Source organism: Kwoniella europaea, chromosome 1, assembly GCF_036810445.1.
Source record: "Kwoniella europaea PYCC6329 chromosome 1, complete sequence".
Taxonomy (NCBI): Eukaryota; Fungi; Basidiomycota; class Tremellomycetes; order Tremellales; family Cryptococcaceae; genus Kwoniella; species Kwoniella europaea.
In genome coordinates, this window is record NC_089487.1 from 6,649,707 (window position 1) to 6,669,689 (window position 19,983).

At 44.8% G+C, this 19,983-nt stretch overlaps 6 protein-coding genes across 6 annotated transcripts; 2 read left to right on the forward strand and 4 right to left on the reverse strand.

The window, feature by feature from the left end:
• Positions 1–1,701: 1,701 nt before the first annotated feature.
• Positions 1,702–5,293, forward strand: V865_002534 (serine/threonine-protein kinase ATG1; the record flags this gene model as incomplete). Its single annotated transcript, XM_066226335.1, has 9 exons — positions 1,702–1,860; positions 2,085–2,222; positions 2,304–2,526; positions 2,591–2,789; positions 2,844–3,841; positions 3,900–4,736; positions 4,788–4,909; positions 4,990–5,143; positions 5,211–5,293. The coding sequence occupies 9 exons, from the start codon at positions 1,702–1,704 to the stop codon at positions 5,291–5,293; spliced, it is 2,913 nt and encodes a 970-aa protein (XP_066082432.1).
• Positions 5,294–6,401: 1,108 nt separating this feature from the next.
• V865_002535 (uncharacterized protein) lies at positions 6,402–8,664 on the forward strand (the record flags this gene model as incomplete). Its single annotated transcript, XM_066226336.1, has 8 exons — positions 6,402–6,559; positions 6,674–6,982; positions 7,070–7,141; positions 7,211–7,484; positions 7,559–7,636; positions 7,738–7,899; positions 7,961–8,197; positions 8,311–8,664. The coding sequence occupies 8 exons, from the start codon at positions 6,402–6,404 to the stop codon at positions 8,662–8,664; spliced, it is 1,644 nt and encodes a 547-aa protein (XP_066082433.1).
• A 406-nt stretch (positions 8,665–9,070) lies between these two features.
• V865_002536 (uncharacterized protein) lies at positions 9,071–11,784 on the reverse strand (the record flags this gene model as incomplete). The annotated part of the gene is made up of 3 exons (XM_066226337.1): positions 9,071–10,081; positions 10,147–10,315; positions 10,388–11,784. 3 exons carry the CDS (start codon positions 11,782–11,784, stop codon positions 9,071–9,073), a joined length of 2,577 nt encoding a protein of 858 aa, XP_066082434.1.
• Positions 11,785–12,408: 624 nt separating this feature from the next.
• Positions 12,409–12,801, reverse strand: V865_002537 (uncharacterized protein; the record flags this gene model as incomplete). The annotated part of the gene is made up of 2 exons (XM_066226338.1): positions 12,409–12,544; positions 12,653–12,801. The coding sequence occupies 2 exons, from the start codon at positions 12,799–12,801 to the stop codon at positions 12,409–12,411; spliced, it is 285 nt and encodes a 94-aa protein (XP_066082435.1).
• Positions 12,802–13,911: 1,110 nt separating this feature from the next.
• On the reverse strand, positions 13,912–16,003 carry V865_002538 (uncharacterized protein; the record flags this gene model as incomplete). The annotated part of the gene is made up of 2 exons (XM_066226339.1): positions 13,912–15,750; positions 15,818–16,003. The coding sequence occupies 2 exons, from the start codon at positions 16,001–16,003 to the stop codon at positions 13,912–13,914; spliced, it is 2,025 nt and encodes a 674-aa protein (XP_066082436.1).
• A 2,431-nt stretch (positions 16,004–18,434) lies between these two features.
• On the reverse strand, positions 18,435–19,900 carry V865_002539 (uncharacterized protein; the record flags this gene model as incomplete). The annotated part of the gene is made up of 6 exons (XM_066226340.1): positions 18,435–18,453; positions 18,523–18,651; positions 18,821–19,216; positions 19,331–19,512; positions 19,600–19,682; positions 19,759–19,900. 6 exons carry the CDS (start codon positions 19,898–19,900, stop codon positions 18,435–18,437), a joined length of 951 nt encoding a protein of 316 aa, XP_066082437.1.
• Between the last annotated feature and the right edge of the window lie 83 nt (positions 19,901–19,983).

Consider the following 19,983-nt stretch of genomic DNA (forward strand, 5'->3'; position numbering starts at 1 on the left):
GCGTATGTTGTTATGGCTATGCATGTTTGTGTGAACAATCAAGGTGAAGAGAAAAGGATGAAACGTCTCCCTACTGTGTGTCTGTGGTTTCGCATCGTTGTTTGTTCGATCGGTGATGTATAGTGCCTGAAACGATGTCCTGATGTACCCCTGCTCTCCGAGGAATCGGTCGATGGAGGCTTATCACGCCATTCAGCCATTCACCCCGTTGATAAGCTACCTGCATGATGCGATATGGCGATGCAGATCTGTACTAACGATAGATGATTTGATCGGATCAACCGGGGCTAAAGCTATAATCGGGGTACGCCCTCAACAAGATTGCATGTACTGTATGTATTTAGCTGGTGCTATACACATCGTCAGGGGACCTCTCGTCCAATCCGAGTTGTCGATCATTAGGATTACATTTGCTTATCTCCCCTTCTGTTTCTTCGCGTCATCTCGTAATCTCATTTCCGATAAGTATTACTTGAATTGGGGGGTGTGCGGCCGAAGAGGACAAGCGAGTGTTCTATATTCTAGCTCTGACTAGTGCTCCTCTTGGCTTTGGCTGATCATCCGATAATAACATATACACATATAACATAACAGATCGCACGTCAGCTATCGCCATTACTATTACTCGTACGGCTTGAATTCCTATTCTAGTCATATTCGTGATCCCGACTAATCAGTTGATAGGATACTCATCGCAGTGGTACCCTTCCGGTTACGGTTATTTGGTTTGATGGACGGATTTGTTTATGCTTTAACGGGTAACCTTGACTTGGGTCTCTTCCTCCACTCTACGTACGCGTCATATCACCATACAACCAACCATACAACCTCCCATCGACCATCTATTGCATGATAACAAGTCATTAATCCAGCATACTCGTACAACTAGTCCAGCATTGTTATAAACAACTCATATCATTTATATCATAGTTTATCCCAGTCCAATTCGGCCATAGCATATTGAAGTTGGTCGGAAGATTGGTAATCAAGATCACACCTCTCACGCCACTTGATCAGATCCGACAACCTTTCAACATCAACCTTCAGTGTTACCTTTGTGACCTTGTACATCCCCCACTTGTCCACGCGATCATCCTATATCTGCAATCCTTTGTAGATAGTTTCAGCAACATCGTATCAGTGCTGTACTTCGGAAACATCACGACCGTATAACACGATCAATTTGGACGAAGAGACGGACCATTCATATACGACTGCACACCTCACTCTTACTCATCTCATCGGACGTTCATAATCAACCGGCCTTCAAACACTCGTCCAGAGGGTATACTCGACAACATCTTATTGACCCCTATCCCAGTAGTGTTAGTCGATTGATAGGACCATACGTAAATATGGCCTTGAGGCCTTCAAGGCCAATTACTATTGCCATCACTTCGCTACCATCACTATCATCGTAATCTTCTGTCACCCTTTTCCTTTCTATCCTACCCTTAACTTAGCTTAGGTGCACATCAAATAACAAGCCTAGACCTCCTGTGTACCACCTCCACTTTCACATCCACTCCATCACTCGTCAACTGGTGATCGGGGTTATTTGTATATCTCTACCTTCTATCACAACCAATCCAACCGTTTCCCTCTTCCTTCCTCCGTCCATCACCCACACATATCACATATCTACCTATCACTCCACTTTGCTCCACTTCTCTTACTTGCTATTTGCGACGAATAACCATCATGCCAGATTCCAACGCTCAAAATCCAAGGGGAGAAGGAAGTAGTTCCGCTACCGCCAGTGGTGGACATAGGACCCACAAGGAACGGATAGGCAATTATGTAGTAGGTAATGAGATCGGACGAGGAAGTTTCGCTACCGTCTACAAGGGTTATAGATCGGTAAGCTCCCTTTCTACCATAGGATCTCGAGACATCAATCGATTCCAGACGATGTTCCACCTATAAAGTCTAATCTAAGCTGACGCCATCTCTTCTTTTGTATTTTTCGTACTCCTATGTCATCTTCAACCTTCTTCCTGTATACCATGACCAAACCTTCCTTCCTTGTCATTGCCATACAACAACACCGTCTCTCTCATACCATTTCACTTCGCACCATGTAGAAGAGCAAAGTGTCTATCGCTATCAAAGCTGTATCAAGGCAGAAGCTCACCACCAAGCTATTGGAGAACTTGGAAAGTGAAATCAATATTCTGAAAGTCATACATCATAGGAATATCGTTGCTCTGGAGGATTGCTTTGTGAGTTCTCTTTCCAGATGATTAGTCATCATGCCGCTCCGTACTGACATTCCTTTCCTTTTCCATCGGCGGGATCTACAGAAAAACGACACTCATATCTACCTAGTTATGGAGTACTGTTCCGGATCGGATCTTTCGATATATATTAAGAATCGTGGTCGACTAGATACGCTCGACTTCTTTCCTAGACCTGGATCTCGTATGGATAGTCTCGAGAGAAAGGAAGACGGAAAGATATTTTGGCCTCATCCTCCCACTGGTGGTTTGGACGAGAAAGTCACGAGATCCTTCCTCGGCCAACTTGGTAAGTGGTCATATCATCCATCACTCCATATGTCATGTATATATTTAGCTCACAACGACTATAGCCCAGGCGATCAAATTCCTACGTGCTCAAGATCTGATGCACCGAGATATCAAACCTCAGAATCTCTTAATGCAACCTGCTACAGAGGCTGAAGTTGCCGAAGGACATCCATACGGTATACCTGTGCTCAAAGTCGCGGATTTTGGTTTCGCTAGAATATTACCTGCTGCTGCGATGGCAGAGACTCTCTGTGGCTCACCGTGAGTTTACGCATCATCGGAACAGGTAATTTTTGGCTTATATTCTGTTTGCAGACTGTATATGGCTCCTGAAATTTTACGGTACGAGAAATACGATGCTACTGCCGATCTTTGGTCAGTTGGCGCAGTGCTGTTCGAGATGTCAGTCGGACGACCACCCTTCCGAGCGAACAATCACGTCGAACTTCTCAAACGTATCGAACGAGGTGAAGATCGAATCAAGTTTCCCGATGAAGCTTCACCATCAGATAAGAAAGATTCAGGTCCACCCCCAATACCTGTATCACCGGATATCAAGGCATTGATAAGAGCTTTGCTCAAACGTAAACCAGCAGATCGTATAGGTTTCGAAGAATTCTTTTCCTCTACTGTATGGGATTCACATCTTTCCGAAAGCACCGAAGAAGAACCCACAACTAGTCTTGAGGCTTCGACTGATAGCTCTGCTCATTTGGAGACTAGTGACACCAGGATTAAAGAAATGGTAGCTAGTATAGAGAAGTCGAAGGAAAGACTTTTGCTAGGTAGAAAAGCACCTCAACCACTTGCTGTCGATGTTGCTCTAAACCCTCAACCCGCTCCTAGACCTACACAGCAAGCATCTCCACGTACAGCTCAGCCACCGACTCCACCACCATCTCTTTCGGTTCGACAACCTCCAATTCGTCGTTCTGAACCTAAATACTACGTCAGTGATAATTCACCTGCATTCGAGGATCCACCCATCGTCGCAAATACCACCACTACTACTCGAGCAAACCCTAGACCAATTGTCACTGCTGCTCAGAGACGAGTGTCGAATAGAGAACGGGAGCAAGGTAGCTTGGAAGAGGTCGCACCTCTCACTCCACCTTACAGTGGGCCACCCACCACTATGCCAAGAGCTGCGACTAGAGGTATAAGCGAGGGATCACCCTTAGCTGCTACACCGCCCATCACCATGCGACACGATACAAAGGAAGAAAGTGCTCTTGATAGCAGTGAATCTGTCGTTGGTACCGATTATGTAGTGGTGGAGAAGCAAAACGTGGAGATCAACGCTTTAGCAGATGGTAAGTTGACGTGTCTTCCCATCACACAGTGCATGTGTCTGATATCTTCTTTTCATAGAAATCGATCAAGCTTCGAAGAAGCCTACTACCATCGTTCGTCGACGAAGTTCCAGAAGCAGCGTTGTCACTCGACCTGTTTCAGCGTTCAAACCTATCAGTCCAAGTCCAAAGCCACATGATACAGCCGTGGTACCTATATCATATTCACCACCATTCGCTTTAGGCACAACACCACCTTTCTCGATCCCACCGGGTGCTCGACAAAGCTCTAGTCCAGGTCTGACTCGACCACCATCGATACCGCAGTCCTTGAACATGTTCCCACCGTCCAATCAACCCTCCTACGGACAGGATGCGGCTACTCGATTTGGTGTATCACCTTCATCACTTCAGACCGGTGCTCTTGCTCGAGCAATAACCAATACTGCGATACGGATGATTGGTAGTTCTGCTAATACAGCTGCTACGGCAATTGCCAGAGCTACAATCAAAAGACGACCTACGATCTTACGTACGAGTGACATTGATCCTGCCGAAGACGAGCTACTACGTTCAGTGGAGGATGTAGCAAGAAAGGCGTTCGTTCTATTCGAACTGGCCGATGAAAGGTTATTAGCTCAAGCTCAAATCACTAATACTGCCCGAAATGCTTCGACACCCACCCCTACGGGTACGACTCCACCTTTCAGCTCGCAAGCTTCGAACAGTCGTAGGAAATCATCTTCTGGTTCAATGAACTCTGAAGTTTGGATATTACGCCAACAGGAAGCTGCTGCGAATGATGCTGTGGTATTGTACATGAAATCTTTGACGTTTATCGTTCAAGCTATGGATAAGGTCAAGAGGTATTGGAGGGATAGGGATGAGGGGGAAGCTAGTCCCGAATTGAATGAGAGTGAGTAAGGATCTACCTGTGTAGTATGAATATAGCTGACTGGTGATGTAGTGGGACAATGGCTAAGATCGAGATTTAACGAGATATTCGAAAAGATCGAATGGGCTAAATCGAGATCAAATGACAATATGTTATTCCCCGATTGGCTAGTGCATGATAAAGCTAGAGATATGGTGAGCAAAACTCCCTCATACGTTGCTCATCAATGAATGTGGTGAACATGAACTGATATCATGGTTGATATATCGATCAGTCCCGACAAGCTGCTGTAGCTGAACTTCAAGGTGATTTGATTACAGCTGAACAAGGATACGAAACTTCCCTTTGGCTCTTACAAGTCTTGTTGGATGAAGGGGTGTATGAAAATGGAAGGATTAGAGAGGATGATAAAGCTACTTATGAGAAGCGTAAGTTTGATCCTCCATCTTGACACTGTGTTGATGATTGACTTATTATTGTTCTGGCTGTTGATAGTGCTGGTACCTATTCGAACGAGGCTTGAAGCTTTGAGGAAGAAATTGGCGGATTCTGGGAATACGAGCTTACGATTGAGCTGAGGTGCTTTACAACCCCTCGATCGCCCTTCACAGAATAGATCCTCGTGATGTATCGAAGAAGTGGCCCAATCTCGTATGCGCCCTAGATAAGATGTGAGGTCGACAATGTCCTTCGCTTAGCGCTTCTCGACGTAGCAACCTTCCATCATGGGCAAGTCGCTTGAATATACCCGCAAGATCCAACAATATAACTCAACTAGCTCGTTTTCAACATATCCTATCTTACTCCACATCGCTCGTCACTCCGACACCGGTACCGCCTGTCAATATCACACCCTCACTTTCACCCTCGTTCTCTTCAATCCCATTCAAATCCCCTCTCATATCTTAACATCAGTCTCGTCTTTCAGTCTACATAAACTTCAATAGTCAACTACGTCCAATATCATTCCAACCTTTCCTCGACATACACCCATATAGATGTTATAAGTCTGATTTCTCTGTAAACACATATTCCCTTTTTGTCTGTATGTTGTTATCATTTATAAATTTCGTTCATTCACCACACCACACCATTCCCCTCTCTTCTCTTTTCAATCGTCATTCGGATCTCAGTTAGTGTTATGTCATGTTATGTTATAGGCGTTGTATATCTTGATTCATCACAGCGTGTCCTCTCAGAGAGACAGACAGGGCTCAACCATACCATTCATAAATCGAAGAGGAAGCAAAAAAAAGCAGAAAACGAAACAAAAACATGGAACATTTGTCGCTAGTGGTTACTCGTAGAACCAACGTATCATACATATGTAGATGTTTGTCTGTGTATATTCGATTTGACTTTTCTCTCTTTCAGTCGTCGTCATTATGAATTATGAGTAGCGTTGTTGCTGTGTACTGTACATTCCTTCATGAGTGCATGAGTGAGTCGTCAATCAAGTAAGAGATCACTGCACAGTCGTTGTGTATGAAGATGATAATGAAGTGGGGTCCCCACTCTACTGACCATCTCTCCCTTCTCCCTTCGAATGTTTTTGAAATTTCAGCGTTTCAACAAGCTGAACTTAGAACAGCAAGACTATATTCATACTCTGACTCCTGTCATCTGTATTGCTATCTTTCCAAAAATCGAAGAGAGGGTTCAAAATCCCTGTAGCACTCTTCCAAGATGACTCCTCCAAACCCAGCCAAACCTCTCGAAGCGTTCGTATCATTCCCATCACCATACACCCAATCCCTCTTAGTTCAAGCACTCGTATCTGTACTACCATGTATCAAGGTCTCTCTGGCACCTTACCCAGAAGATCAACCTCCTGCATTACAATGGTGAGTAGTCGTATGTGGCTTCATCTGAAGGTCATACAATAAGATCTTTACAATATCTCAGCTGATCATACATATATCATCACTTTATGCTGAGTTTTATGTTATGTCCATTAGGGCAGATTACGATCTACTATCATTCGATCTTCCTCATTCCAACCCTACCAAATACCTCATTTCCTCATATGTATATCGTAAAGCCCTGATACGTAAGCATCAATTACATTCTACCATCCAAGCTTACCTGGCGAAATGTCAACATCGTAATATACAAAGTATACTGTCGCCGGAGGAAGGGGGTGTACCGAAAGGGTGGAATGTGGAATTACAATTTCTCGATGAACTGGATGAACTTCTGTTGGATGATTTGTACGATTTGAATGAAGGGATGCGAAGAAATGAAGAATTGCCTGAGGAAGAGAGGAGGTAAGTACATAATTTACCTTGAATGATATTATTCATCTTCCTATTGGGTGATTTAGGAGCTAAATGGATTGAGTTTGGGTGATGCAGTTGGTACATCCTCAAACCTGGATTTGCAGATCGTGCGCAGGGTATAAGGATGTTTTCAACGGAAGATGAACTGTAAGCCATATTGAGTACTCTCCGACCAAGTGATAGGAAATGCTCATGCTGATTATATAATGTTGTTAGACGAGCGATATTCGAGGAGTTTGAACCTCCTTCTTCCGATGAGGAAGGTTATGAAGATGAAGACGAAACTCGAGAAGAAGAACAGGAAGATGGACAGATACCCCAAGACGGAGGAGTGGATGATATGATCGATATGTTAGCTAAGAAAGCCGTAGAGCTAGGTTTTGACGGTGATGAAGAGGACGATAGACACTTCGGTGCAGCAGCAGATGATGACGAGGAAGAAGATGGTACGGGAGTGATGACTTCTCAACTAAGACACTTTGTCATACAGGTGAGCTCAGTCAATTCGACTGAATCGACACCCACGCACTGAGGTTGCTGATTGATCCATGTGCGTGGACATAGGAATACATGCCTAATCCCGTTCTGTTCGATATTGCACAACAGCCGAATCTACCATCACCCTTCTTAGAAGGATACAAAGTGAGTACATCAAGATAGGTACCTCGGATCAATATAACACAGATGCGATTCATGTTTCAGCTTCATTTAATAGCGTACAATTCAGCTGATCCAGACTATAGTTCCACCTTAGAGCTTATGTCCTCCTCACTTCAGCCTATACTGTCCATCTCTCCCGAACGATGCTAGCTCTTTTCTCTGGATCGCCCTACACCCCTCCTAGATCATCAAAAGAAGGAGAAGAGTTGGACCTCAGACCACATCTGACGAATACATGCTTACAAGTCAGTTCAATGTATCTCTCGGTTGTTGACGATGTCAGCTGACTTGCCGTGCGATATTCAGACGGATTCGTTCGGTGCGCCTGCTCCTCCTGAAGAATTAGTCAAACTATTCTGGGAGTTAGAAGGTCTCGACGCACTCTCATCTACTAAAGATGGACAATACGAATCTAAAGGCAGCGTCACAAAAGAATGGTTAGAAGCTGTATTCAACAAGTCTGGCGAGGTGGTCAGTGAAGCTGTTAAAGCTGGTGCGGAATGTGGTAGTTTCGGGTTACAGTTTATGCCTAATGCTTTTGAGGTGGGTTTCAGTTTATTCACTGCAGATTCTCCTTATCAAAGATCTAGCGAAATACACTTCAACGACAAAAGATTGTAAAACCGAGCTGATTTGACTGTAATGGATGTTCCTAGATCTTTGGAGTAGATCTCATCTTATCTTTCCCTCCTACTAACCCCTCTTCACCAAGTGAATTGCCAATACCTAAAGTGACTTTATTGGAATACAACGCTAGTCCAGATTTCCACCAATCTGGAATACGACTCAAGAAAGATTTGCTGGAGATGTTCAAGGGCGTGATTAGGATCTCGATCGCGCCCTTCTTTGGACTGAACATCAACAACGACGACGACGATGAAGAAGAAGAAGAAGAAGAAATTGATGCGAAGCAGGATCAGATACAGAGGAATGAGAATTGGGAGGTTGGGGAGGAAAGATGGGGTTGGAGTTTAGTTGGGAAAGGTGAAGTGAGAGGATCAGGTTGGTAGATGTAATGTAATGATACAATGATACGAGTACTACTGTATCTGGTTTTGGATGCAACAACCTTCTCTCTATTGCTCTAATCCGTCAAGTGCATGGATCAATATGGCAGTGAATTAGCCATCACTGAAATGATTGAATCGCTCATCCCGTATGATGGTCATGATACTATACAATAAATACATTGTATCAGATGAAATCCACGTATACTACAGTTTCCCATTGTCTTTGGGGATTACGAAGGTGTAAGGATACAGATACAAAGTACTAAAGTACTATACGAATTAAAGGTTTCCCATCTCAACTAAAAAAACGTAGATTATCATTCTCACTTAACCCTTGGCCATTTCCATTTCCATTTCTACGTCTACATCAATGAAAAACCCTCTCGGCATCACTCGATATTATATCCTAATTCGTCCCATTCTGACCTCTGATCATCCTCTCCGCACCCCTCACACCCCCGGCCAACCCCCTCTGTCCAGTCCTGATCACGGTTCTTCCAAAACTCAAAAGATCAAACATTCTAGGGGTAGGTGTGAATTTCGCTAAACTCTGAGATAAAGGTGACATAGGTGGCAATCCTTCATTACTCGGTGAATGCAAATCAACCAATCTCAAAGCAGATATCGCGGGGTTTGTCATAATCGTTGGTCGTGGGGTACCGGATGATGATGGAGAAGAAGAAGAAGTGAATTCGTTCAATTCGAAAGAGGATGAAGATGATCTGGGTGTAGTCGATATTGATGAATCCAAATTCAAATTCAAACCATCTTCGATCCCATCTACACCTGTACCGTTCTCACCATTACGTCTCTTGAGTATAACAGGCAACAATGTCAGACCGGAGAGGAATATCAATTTGGCAATTAACACCGGATCTCTAAGTAAACTAGTCAGAGATTCACCACCGGAATTTTCGCTGATCACGCCCGAGCTCGCTAAAGCTTGAGTAGGAACTTTCAATCTTGATAATATGTGACCAACCGAGGCAGTGACATAAGACCAAGATGCGCTTCCCGCTGCGGTTGTGAGCCAAAATACTTTCCAATCCACCCCGACCACCCCACAGGCTACGTTCATACCTGACCATGGGACAAATCCCATCGCTCGCATGATCAATAAACGTCGCCATACGGTCGATCTCTCGGTGGGACCTCCAATAGCTGGCTGAGAAGGGTCAGAAGATGCTTGGATGGGTGTGATGGTTTCTCCGATAACTTGTTGAGCTGTTGCTGGAGCTGGGATCGTTTCAGGTGCGAGGGCCGCTCTGACCAAAGCGAGTGGTTTAGGGAAAAGTACAGCTATTAAGGGTGCTAGTGGTCTTGATAAAGTGTATGCACCGAGAGAACCAGATGCGGTGATGATCGTCAGGAGAAGCAGAGCTGGCATGGGATCGAGTAAAGATCCGACGAGGATGTTCTAATTGAACGATACATGTCAGCTGCTAAAGGCGAGTGCGTTGGCGTATTGGAAGACTAACTCACCAAGATGACCGCTCCAGGTACACTCCAAGCATGTTTCCAACACCCCACAAATGTGAGCACCCCAATGGTATGCCACCAGCCGTTATTGCCAGAAGCCATGTACGATCTGATTTCAGCAGAGAGCAGTTGAAGGTCTGTAGTAGATTGAGGAAGATGTTTGAGTGTGGTGCTGAGAATCAAGCCAAAATTGTCAGCTTCATGCTCTTCTTTGCCGGTTCCGCTCAAGCAGAACTTAACTTACATTGGCATACTTTGGATTAACCACAAAACCAAACCAGCAGAAACGAAGAATGCTCCTACTAAAATCCCAACTGTCCAACCCAATTCCTTTAATACTTCAGCAGTCTTTCCACCTCTTTGACCTGCCCCAACATTCAATAGCGTAGTCAACCATCCTCTAGAATCATCGTTACTCATCCCATCGCCTTTTCTGGACCTGAACACTTTTCTTAACTTATTACGTTTTGAATTGTCCCTTGAGAGCGATTTAGTCGAAAGTGCAGGTGTAGGTAGGGTAGCAGGGAAAGAATTGGAATCACCATTGATGGCAGCCTGGAATCGAGGGTAGTTGCCATTTTGATCTAATGGTGGACTAGGTGGTAATGTGAAGTAATTATCCGATGATGATGGATCTCGTTGATCATCGGAAGTTGAAGTCCAAACCCCCCAATATTTCCCTGGTCCAGCTCTTCTGGTAGATTCCCCACTGCCTCTTCCACCACTATACCCGTCGTCTTCTTCATCTTGATCTGATCCAGACCCGATCAACCCTTTTTCAGAATCATCATCTGATCCGCGTTGATAAGTCGACGATGTTTCATATCGACGATGTTTCTTGGGTTTAACCCAGCTTAAGAGGGACTCTCCAACTTCATAAGCTGATTTGACAAATGACGACGATGTAGAAAATGATGGAGGGGGATATGTGTCGAGTTCTTTATCGGATGATGGAGGGGATAATGGCATACCGGACCAAGCTTGCGATGAAGGTGGGAGTTCCGGAACATGATTCAACGATGATTGGCCAAAGGGTGAAGAGGGGAAGGTATAAGTTGAATGTTCAGTCAAATCTTGGGTCTGAGGTACAACGATACTTGTACTTGTTGATCTGGCTCTTGACTCCACAGCCTTCTCTTTCCCTTTGCCTTTACTCATGCTTCCTGTCGAACTAGTCATGGGAGGTTCAAGATGATCTTCATTCAGTAATTCACTGATTCCCTCTTCCTCGCGAGTGGTATACCTCCTAACTAGATTCGGTACGGACGATTTCCTCTTGACGATACCAGGTCCTAAGACGGGACTAGAAGGGATAGAAGATGATGAGGGGAATGAGTCGGAAGATTTGACTTGAGGTGTGTAGTATGATTGTGTCCTTGTTGCTGGGGTGACAATGAGTGTAGGTCTAGATCCGGAAACGGATTTCGACGCTCTCCTGTTTCCTATAGTTTTGGGGGTTTGTAATAACGATGACGCGGTGGATAGTCTTGATGGCCCAGCTTCCAAACTTCTTGATAGTTGAGCTACGACCTCTGCAGCATCCCCCATCGGTTTACCAGAAGAAGAAGAAGGTAAGTGAAGGTCTTCCGAGGAGTTTTCCCTAGACATGACAGGCGGTAAGGGTGGCGTGTAAGTTGACATGGTTGATGTTCTCGATCTTAACCTTTTGGGACGGATGGGAGTAGAATAAGGGGGTGTACGAGATCCGGAGGGGATAGGAAGAGTTGATGAGCGGTGTTGAGGGGATTCGGTGTAAGAGCTGTGATGTTAATGATATATACGAGGAATGTTTCAGTCCGAGACATGACATGACGTTGTTTGATTTTGGGTTGTGACCATGAGATGTAGACCCGTACGTATATTTACACAGTACGGGGGTGGATGGGTGTGCGACGTGAGAATGAGGAGGCGTGAGATAGTCGTGTGGAATGAGGTTTGTATTGCGAGGTCCGGGGATGACAAGATGGGGGGATGACGAATGATGCGATGATGTGTTTTGGAGTACCGACAAAAGGGTTTAAAGTACACAAAGGATTGTTATCGTGATTGACGTTATAGTTGAAAAGCGATTATATCATCATGGGAACGTGGTATAATAAGGTCGTTGTTTGAATGAGGTGGAGAGTTGAGGGGTTTTGTCGGTGTAAGGTAGGGTAGGGACGATGATGAAGGTTTTGATGAAAGGGAGACGGAATGAGGAATAATAAAATAGAAGATCACACGATCAGTACTCGATAGACAGTTTTTGATTGATAAAATTACGGATCAAGTGAATAAGGGAGAGGTGAAGATGGGGAACAAGTCAAGGATGGTTATGGTGATACGGTGCAAGGTTGCGACGACGGCAGGAGCACCGGCCGAAAATGTGGTGGTTGAAGGATCTATACGCCAGATGCAAATGCTTATATGCATCGCAACCAACATCCTTTTCACATCCATGTGTCTCCTTGTACTCCTCCAAGAGTGAACCAGAAGGGGAATGAGAATACGAGATGGTACTCAAACTCACGATTGACTTTGACCTCCTTGATCCTGATCCTGGTCCTGATCTTCCAACAACGTATTAGGTATCTGCAAAGGCGAACTCGATCTTTTCCAACCCAACGAAGCTATTCCTATACCTATGCTTGTTCCTCCATCTTTACTGGGATTGGGCATCTTGAATCCTTCTCTGGATGGTCTAGTCTCTATGTATGTATGTAATGTAGATCGGCTATGAGACTACGAGTGTTATTGGATTCGGGTTGATGTTGATGCCCGCGTATGCTCTCTGTATACGAGAGGAACGAGATGATTTAAGACCTTCGGTGATGTTGATGCGTTTTTTTCTGGTTGTTTTTACCGAGCTTGCAATTTTTCTCTTGATTCAGCGAAAGTGAGGTAACCAGGTAGGTATGTTAGATAAAAACAAGAGAAGTCGATGATGATGGTGATGATAGTCCTCCACGATGAGAATTGATATCTCCTGTCGATGTTGGATTTGAGAGGCAATACTGTTCGATACCACCAAAACCACTAACAACAACAACACTCAACATACAAGACAAAACTACCGAATCGGGTAATTCCCCTTTGGTGTCCCCGTCAACCCGCTTACCCAACAACGATACTAGTCGGCCCCCGAAGTACTATTACTGTATGATCATCATACTCGGTGTTGCCCCGTCATATATCATGTAAAAGCACTGGTACTGCATAGCATCGACATGGCGATGAGAACTGGCCATTTCAATCTCAGCCTAGGTTTTATCATCGCTGATGGTCGCTAGCAGCTAACGGAAAGCATACTGATCCGGTTTGTATCTTCCTACGACGCTCAGATCAATCGTTGCGAAAGACTTGCCATCAAGCTCCATTACATGCTCGAGTAATATGGGCAAGCTGAAAAAATCACGATGATCTTGCTCAATGCAAGCTCATTGCAATCGTTTGAATGAACATGACAGAAACTTCTTAATATCATATGCATTGACAACTAACTGTCTTGTCATCTACAAAATACTCAATTCTTCTTTCTTCTTCCTTTCTACAATCTTCTTGTTTCTTCACTTTGAGAACCTTACAATAGATGAGTTAAAAGTACAAATCCAATATGATGATCTCAGATAAGACGAAAATGTATATCATTATACAACTGATAAGGTAAGGTATAATATGCTACTTGATAATGCGATATGTGGTATGATTTGATGCTTGTTATAAATTTACAGATGGTTGATGACCGTCATTCGACGAAAGGGGTATACAAACGAACGAGCTCGAGGATAATTATTGAAAATAGAACAAACCAGCTTTATTCCTATCCAATTTGAATTTCGGTAAGTCTGGAATTTCATAAGTCTTCATTCCATTCTTTTCGGATGATTCCCAGTTAAATCCGGATTTCGGTACACTGTTGGGAAAAGAAACTCCTTCTGCCATAGTCAAACTTGATATATCAGGTAAGCCACTGGTAGCGGTGGTGGTACCGGTGGTAGCAGGTCTAGGAGGAGGTAACATCCTAGGAGTTCTCGAAGTCGAATTGGATGAAATGGAAGTTGATAATTGATTGTTCGCCTTGGGAATGGCAATTCCATTACCAGTTCTAGGTCTACTGGACGATCTGACAGAGGATGACGAAGAAGTGGTAGTGCCTCCACTGGATGATGATCGATTTCGTCTGTTCGAACTGGTATTGGTGATCGTACCGCTCCTTTCAACCAGGTTAGAGGAAGGTTGGAAATATTTGATTTTCCATCCTCCGATTCCCCGTTCTAAACTCTGTTTAGGCGTATTGTTGTCAGGATCCAATTCGGCTCTACCCCTGAAGTCCGCTGGAACAGACATAGGTCCAGCAGTGGGCGCTGCCGAAGAAGTATGACCAGTCTTTCTACAGAACGACTTGTAGTTCTTCTCATCTATTACTTCTTTCCCAAAAGAATCCCAAGACACTTCACCGCCGTTACCGTTACCGTTTCTAGATTTCGCACGAATAGTTCCAGACACAGGTCGGGACATACTTGATCGTCTCGATTCTGATGGGTTGGGTGACATGGCGGTAGATCCGGGAAACACGAAACCTCTTTGTACGCTTGTTGACAGACCCGAAGGGGACCTTACGGGGAAGGCGTGGGCGTACGATTGTAATAGATCCAAGGTATGTGACGGAGCTGAACCGAATTCAGGTGGGATAGGTACGTTCTGGACGGAAGATGGTGAAGAAGCTAATAGGGAAGTGTGACTGAGATCGGATCGTTTCAAGGGAGCTCTCGTAGGGATAGGCGCGGAGTGTTCGCTTGAGATAGATACTGATCTTCTACCTGCACCGTGTAATTCTCGTCTATCCTGGTCGGATGTCTGCAGGGGAGTCATCGCTCTCATTCGATTTGATCCTGATCCAGATACTGATCGGTGGTCCAATACTAGATCGGAATCAGCGTTCCATAGACTTGATAGGGATTCGTTCGAAGGGTGAACATGGGAGTGAGCAGAGGCAGGCCGTTGGGATGAGGAAGGTTGCATCGAACTTCTTCTTTGGCGTTGAATGGAGTTCCATGCGTCGTCTGGACCTTCTTTGGATAAACGGAAGTATTCCATGAATTTAGGTGCGGAGCTCGCTGGACCTGAATGATCCTGTAATCCGCCTGCATTGGAGGCAGCAGAAGATTCGGTATCTGATCCCGAGACGAAAAGAGGTGATGGTGGACCGCAAGGACTTCTGGTGTGATCAGCGACGGTGACACCCGGTGTATCTAATGGAAACGCGTGCGAGAAATCATATGATAAAGTTCTAGCTATATTCGCGTAAGCCTCGGATGATTTACCCGCATCTTGTTCCATACACTGTTTCGAGCAGTATATCGATGATCTGAAAGGTGGTGAAGAGGTGTTTATTCGAGGTGTAATGACTTTCTGTGATTTAGGGGAGGAGAGATCGTTGGGAGGTGATTCGGTTGTGGGTGAAGTGACAGATTCATTGGTCTTTGACCGTGTTAGAGGCTGCATCTTGGAGGATGAGTTGAGAGCTGCCAGACGTGCTGCTGAATTGGGGTTTCGTTTCAACCCTGGTCGCGTAACCTTCTGACCATTTGCCGAACGTGTCGTAGTGGTCCCATCTGAATTCTTCACCTGAGGTTCACGCGTATATTGTCAGACACAATGCAAGTAAAGGTGAGAGGGGATGTGGGATACTCACTCTGATGGTTCCACCTCCCAACTTCTTCTTGGTTGTTTTCGGTCCTTCTACCGGATCAACCTCTTTCGGCGGTATTATCAACCTATCGCAGACGATACAGTATGAATCGAATGGCATCTCGTCGGTCGTCACGCCCGACATCTGGGAGAAGGTTGTAGGTGGGTGAGCGAGTAGTAACGGGTCCATGATGATGATGGTGGTAGTGGCGAGATAGTCGGGTTTCGTGTTGAATGATGGATGTTGTTTTATGTGATAGGATATAAAGTAGAGATATGACGTATAAATGATAGGTCAATGCGCTGTGTATCACCCATTGGTTGTCAGCCTTATTCCCAATGATACTCATTAATCATCGATCAACTGTAGAATCCAGACGTTGGTGGTATCAAGTCGATCGAGAAACATATCGTCTTGTTGGGTTCAAGCAGATGATCATATGATCAAGTGATGTGATCCCAGCAATGTGTGTATTTGAGTTGATGATGTGTGATATAGTGTATAGGTATTCAATGGATGGGAAAATGAAACCATTCACTCACAGATCGCCACTATATCATATCAAGCATCGGTTTTCAGATAGGTAAGAATAGGAAGAGACGAGACAATGTTTCTAAGCCAAGGTTTTCCACAACGTGTCTAATCTAGTCGAAGTCGAGTCGTTGGATTTCCCATCTATGGATTCACCTTGCGAGTGATTTTATATTGATAATCGAGTTGTGTTGCGTTGTGTTCCGGTCATAAGTGAGTCGGTAGGAGTAGGTGTGGGAGTTGGTATCACAAAGGAGTATAAGGTAAAAGTTTCACCGAGAAGAAAAGTGTAGATGTTTCGTTTCGTTTTGTTTCGACCCAGACCATGGATATGAATATGAGTATGGATATGATGGGATGAATCCTTTCAAGTTCCCTTTCTCCTATAACTGAAACCTATGAGAATGAAAAGTGTCCCAAATTCAAATCGAAAAACAAAACAACCCATGAATCAAAGAATCAAGAAGATGAAAGTCGTTCTTCGTTCATTCATGGATGGGGGATGAATGAAGAATTTCGTTTGTGCGATGGGATATGGGGATTATGTGATTATGGTTAAATCCGGTGTGCCATACGCAGTTGTACGGTTGTATGACGGTTAAATCGTTGAATCGAATCGAAAGACGCGAAATGGTATTATGTATGGTATTATGGTATTATGGTATTATGGTATTATGGTATTATCCGTCTTTTCCCAACTGAGTCGTCGGATCGCCTGTCGGATTGTCGGTTTTTTCGGAAGTGCTTTTACTTCAGGTGCTCCACCTTAGTTCGATAATTTACCGCATAAATTCATCAAAAGACGAAAAGTCCAGAATTGTTCTGTTTGACGCCACCAACGCCCAATCCCACTTGTTTTCTATTCTAGGCTTTGAAATGCTGTACAACGCAACACAACCCCTTGATACTTGTTACCCTTGTACTACGCGTAGAATACCGCCGGTAGACCTCAGGCGTTTGATCGTTGATTTAGTTCAAAGGACGTGTATCGTATGTGGGTGGTTGATTGATGAAGTGTGAATAAACAATCTAGAAGTTTACTAAACGAATTGCATAAAAGCACAAACACCATCATATCAAGCAATCTTCTTTTGCTGTCTTCAAGTCGCAGCCCATTGTTACTACCGTTAATTGACGGACGAAGGAAGTGAACGGTTAAACGGACCGAGCGCATGAATAACAGGATACAGTAATAACCAGGTGATCCCCTATGCCTGGAAATCTCTTCTTTTGGAGCTCTACTCGAGTACATTTGTGTATCTTTCGGTCCGTTGACGGTTGATTCGGGATTGCACTTTACCGAAACCCACCCCATCTCATTTCGTCTCGTCTCTTGGGACAGACAAGCGCTGTTGGTTGAGTGCATGGTTCATGTACCTTAAACTAAGGTGATCGACGAGAGTAAGAGAAGGCTCATCTGATGTGACACGAATTGCGGCTCCAGTTTTTTCTCCATCATTCCATCAACCGGTACGACCGGTTCGCGAACGGTCCGGCGATAAATCGATCAAATTGATCACCGTTTTCACCGATCAGCCCAAAAAAGCGGAGCAAAGTAGTCTTGCGTTTCTCGGAAGAAATAGGAAAACGAAGTGGACAATCGGATTTACTCGGAAAGCTAATGCCACGTGGGAACCATGATGCCATATGGAGTGATATGGAGTTATGATCGGGATAGATCCATGTCCAATCACGGTGGATACTAACCCCGACATACCCATCAAAACCCACTCGCAAACAGGTGGAGTAGGAAGTCATCGTGTGGGGAGATCTTATTAGCCTAGGTGGATCGTCAAGTACGCTAGAGTCTGGTTGCCCCACAAAGACTTCCCCAGTTCCAAGAGATTGCGATGATCGTCTTTGTAGGGAATGGGAGTTCAGATAAACGACCAGATGGACCCGTGTGAAGAATCCCATACATGGGTATTAGGGACTGCATCATCCCAACAAGCAAGCTCGAGTGTGGAGCCAGAAATCAGATACTGGAGGGCGGGACGCTTATTTCACTTTATCCCTTTGCAAGTTCTGTCGGGTCATAGGTGAGCTACAGGGCTATTGATAGTATGTATGCATGGTCGATACGATACAATCACTTGGCATACCGATCGCTAAGATGAGAACAACCATGTCGATATCAGCACACGATACAGATGATGAAAGAACGTTACATGACATACCTCTTGAGCGCCGCTCTTCTATCTAACATCGCTTCACCCAGTTTACCTTCTTTCCTAGCTTTCTTCAGTTCCCTTCTATCTTTCTCAGATACGATCGTACGACCCCCTCCCCATGTTTGCGATTCACGACTGTGTGAGATTGGCGGGTTCATATCAGCTCTCCTCTGACATGCAGACTCTCATAGCCCCAGACAGTAAAGGCGATCCACAGTGAATGGTCATACAGATTGAAATGTAGGATACCGAAGAAAAGCAGCAGAATGAATCTACAAAAGAAATGAGGAATTTGCCGACTCACTTCCTCTTCAATTCATCCTCTATCGACCCCTCCGCCGGCCCACCACTCAATAACCTCTTCTTCGAACTCGAGGCATTCCCATCCTTCCCTTCCTGCAAAGCCAATTTCGCCTTGTACACGAATTCCCTCTGACACTTGATCCTTATCAACTCGTGTTCGCCCGGCTGATCCACGTCGATTCGCAGTTCTGCCTTGAGCTTGCCTACGGATGTACCGCTCGGGGCGGAGGTCGAGAGGTATTTGGAATTATGTTGAGTCTGAATAGACCATCCGGGGAATACACTTGAGCTTCCGGAAGAAGAAGAAGAAGGTTGAGGGATGAATGCTTCAAGTGGTCCTCTGGAGGGAGTCGTGGCTGATAATGTACCTGATGGACTGGCGGTCAAAAATGTGCCTCTGCAAATGGTCATGCAAGTCGATCATTCAGCTTTCGTCCTTGACAGATTGAATCGAATGGTGCTTAAAATACGAGGTGTTGTGATTATACCGTATGAGAGTAACTCCACTCACGTGCTTGTTCGTAAACTTATGACATCCTCACTCCCCGATAATCTCGATATCACCCATACATGATTAACATCACTAGGTTCTATCGTCTGTAGTATCTCCGCTTCGCTCAGATCGTTCATCCCCTCGGGTGCTTGAGGGATATCTACAGGTGCAGCGTAGACTCGCTGTCTCGTTGGATCCCACTGCAATCATAGAAATGGGATCAGTATATAGCTGAATCCTTCTCTTATGATGAGTTGAGACTTGGTGAGAAGGTCAGATATACTCACCGCCAGACATGTCAAAGGCTCAGAGGGAAGTAAGATGAATGCCGGACCGTTAATCTCCATTGGATGTTCTGGGAATACCCAGCCTACAAATCATACACATCAGCAAAAGACATCCATAGCAACGTAAGACTACGTCTTATGAGTATAGATGGCACTCACCCCTAGGATCAGCGGCGGCCAAAGCAGCCAGTTCATCCCCATCACCACCTCCACCTCCCGAATGATTATGAGACCTCTTCTTCTTCTTGGTTTTGTCACCTTTGAACTTGAGCTTTTTCGATATCACACCTGATGACGACATCCTGGACGGTTTGTAGAATGGGTGAGATGCTTATCGGATGCAAGTAGTTGTGTGATAGTACCAGCACGAGAAAATTGGACGAA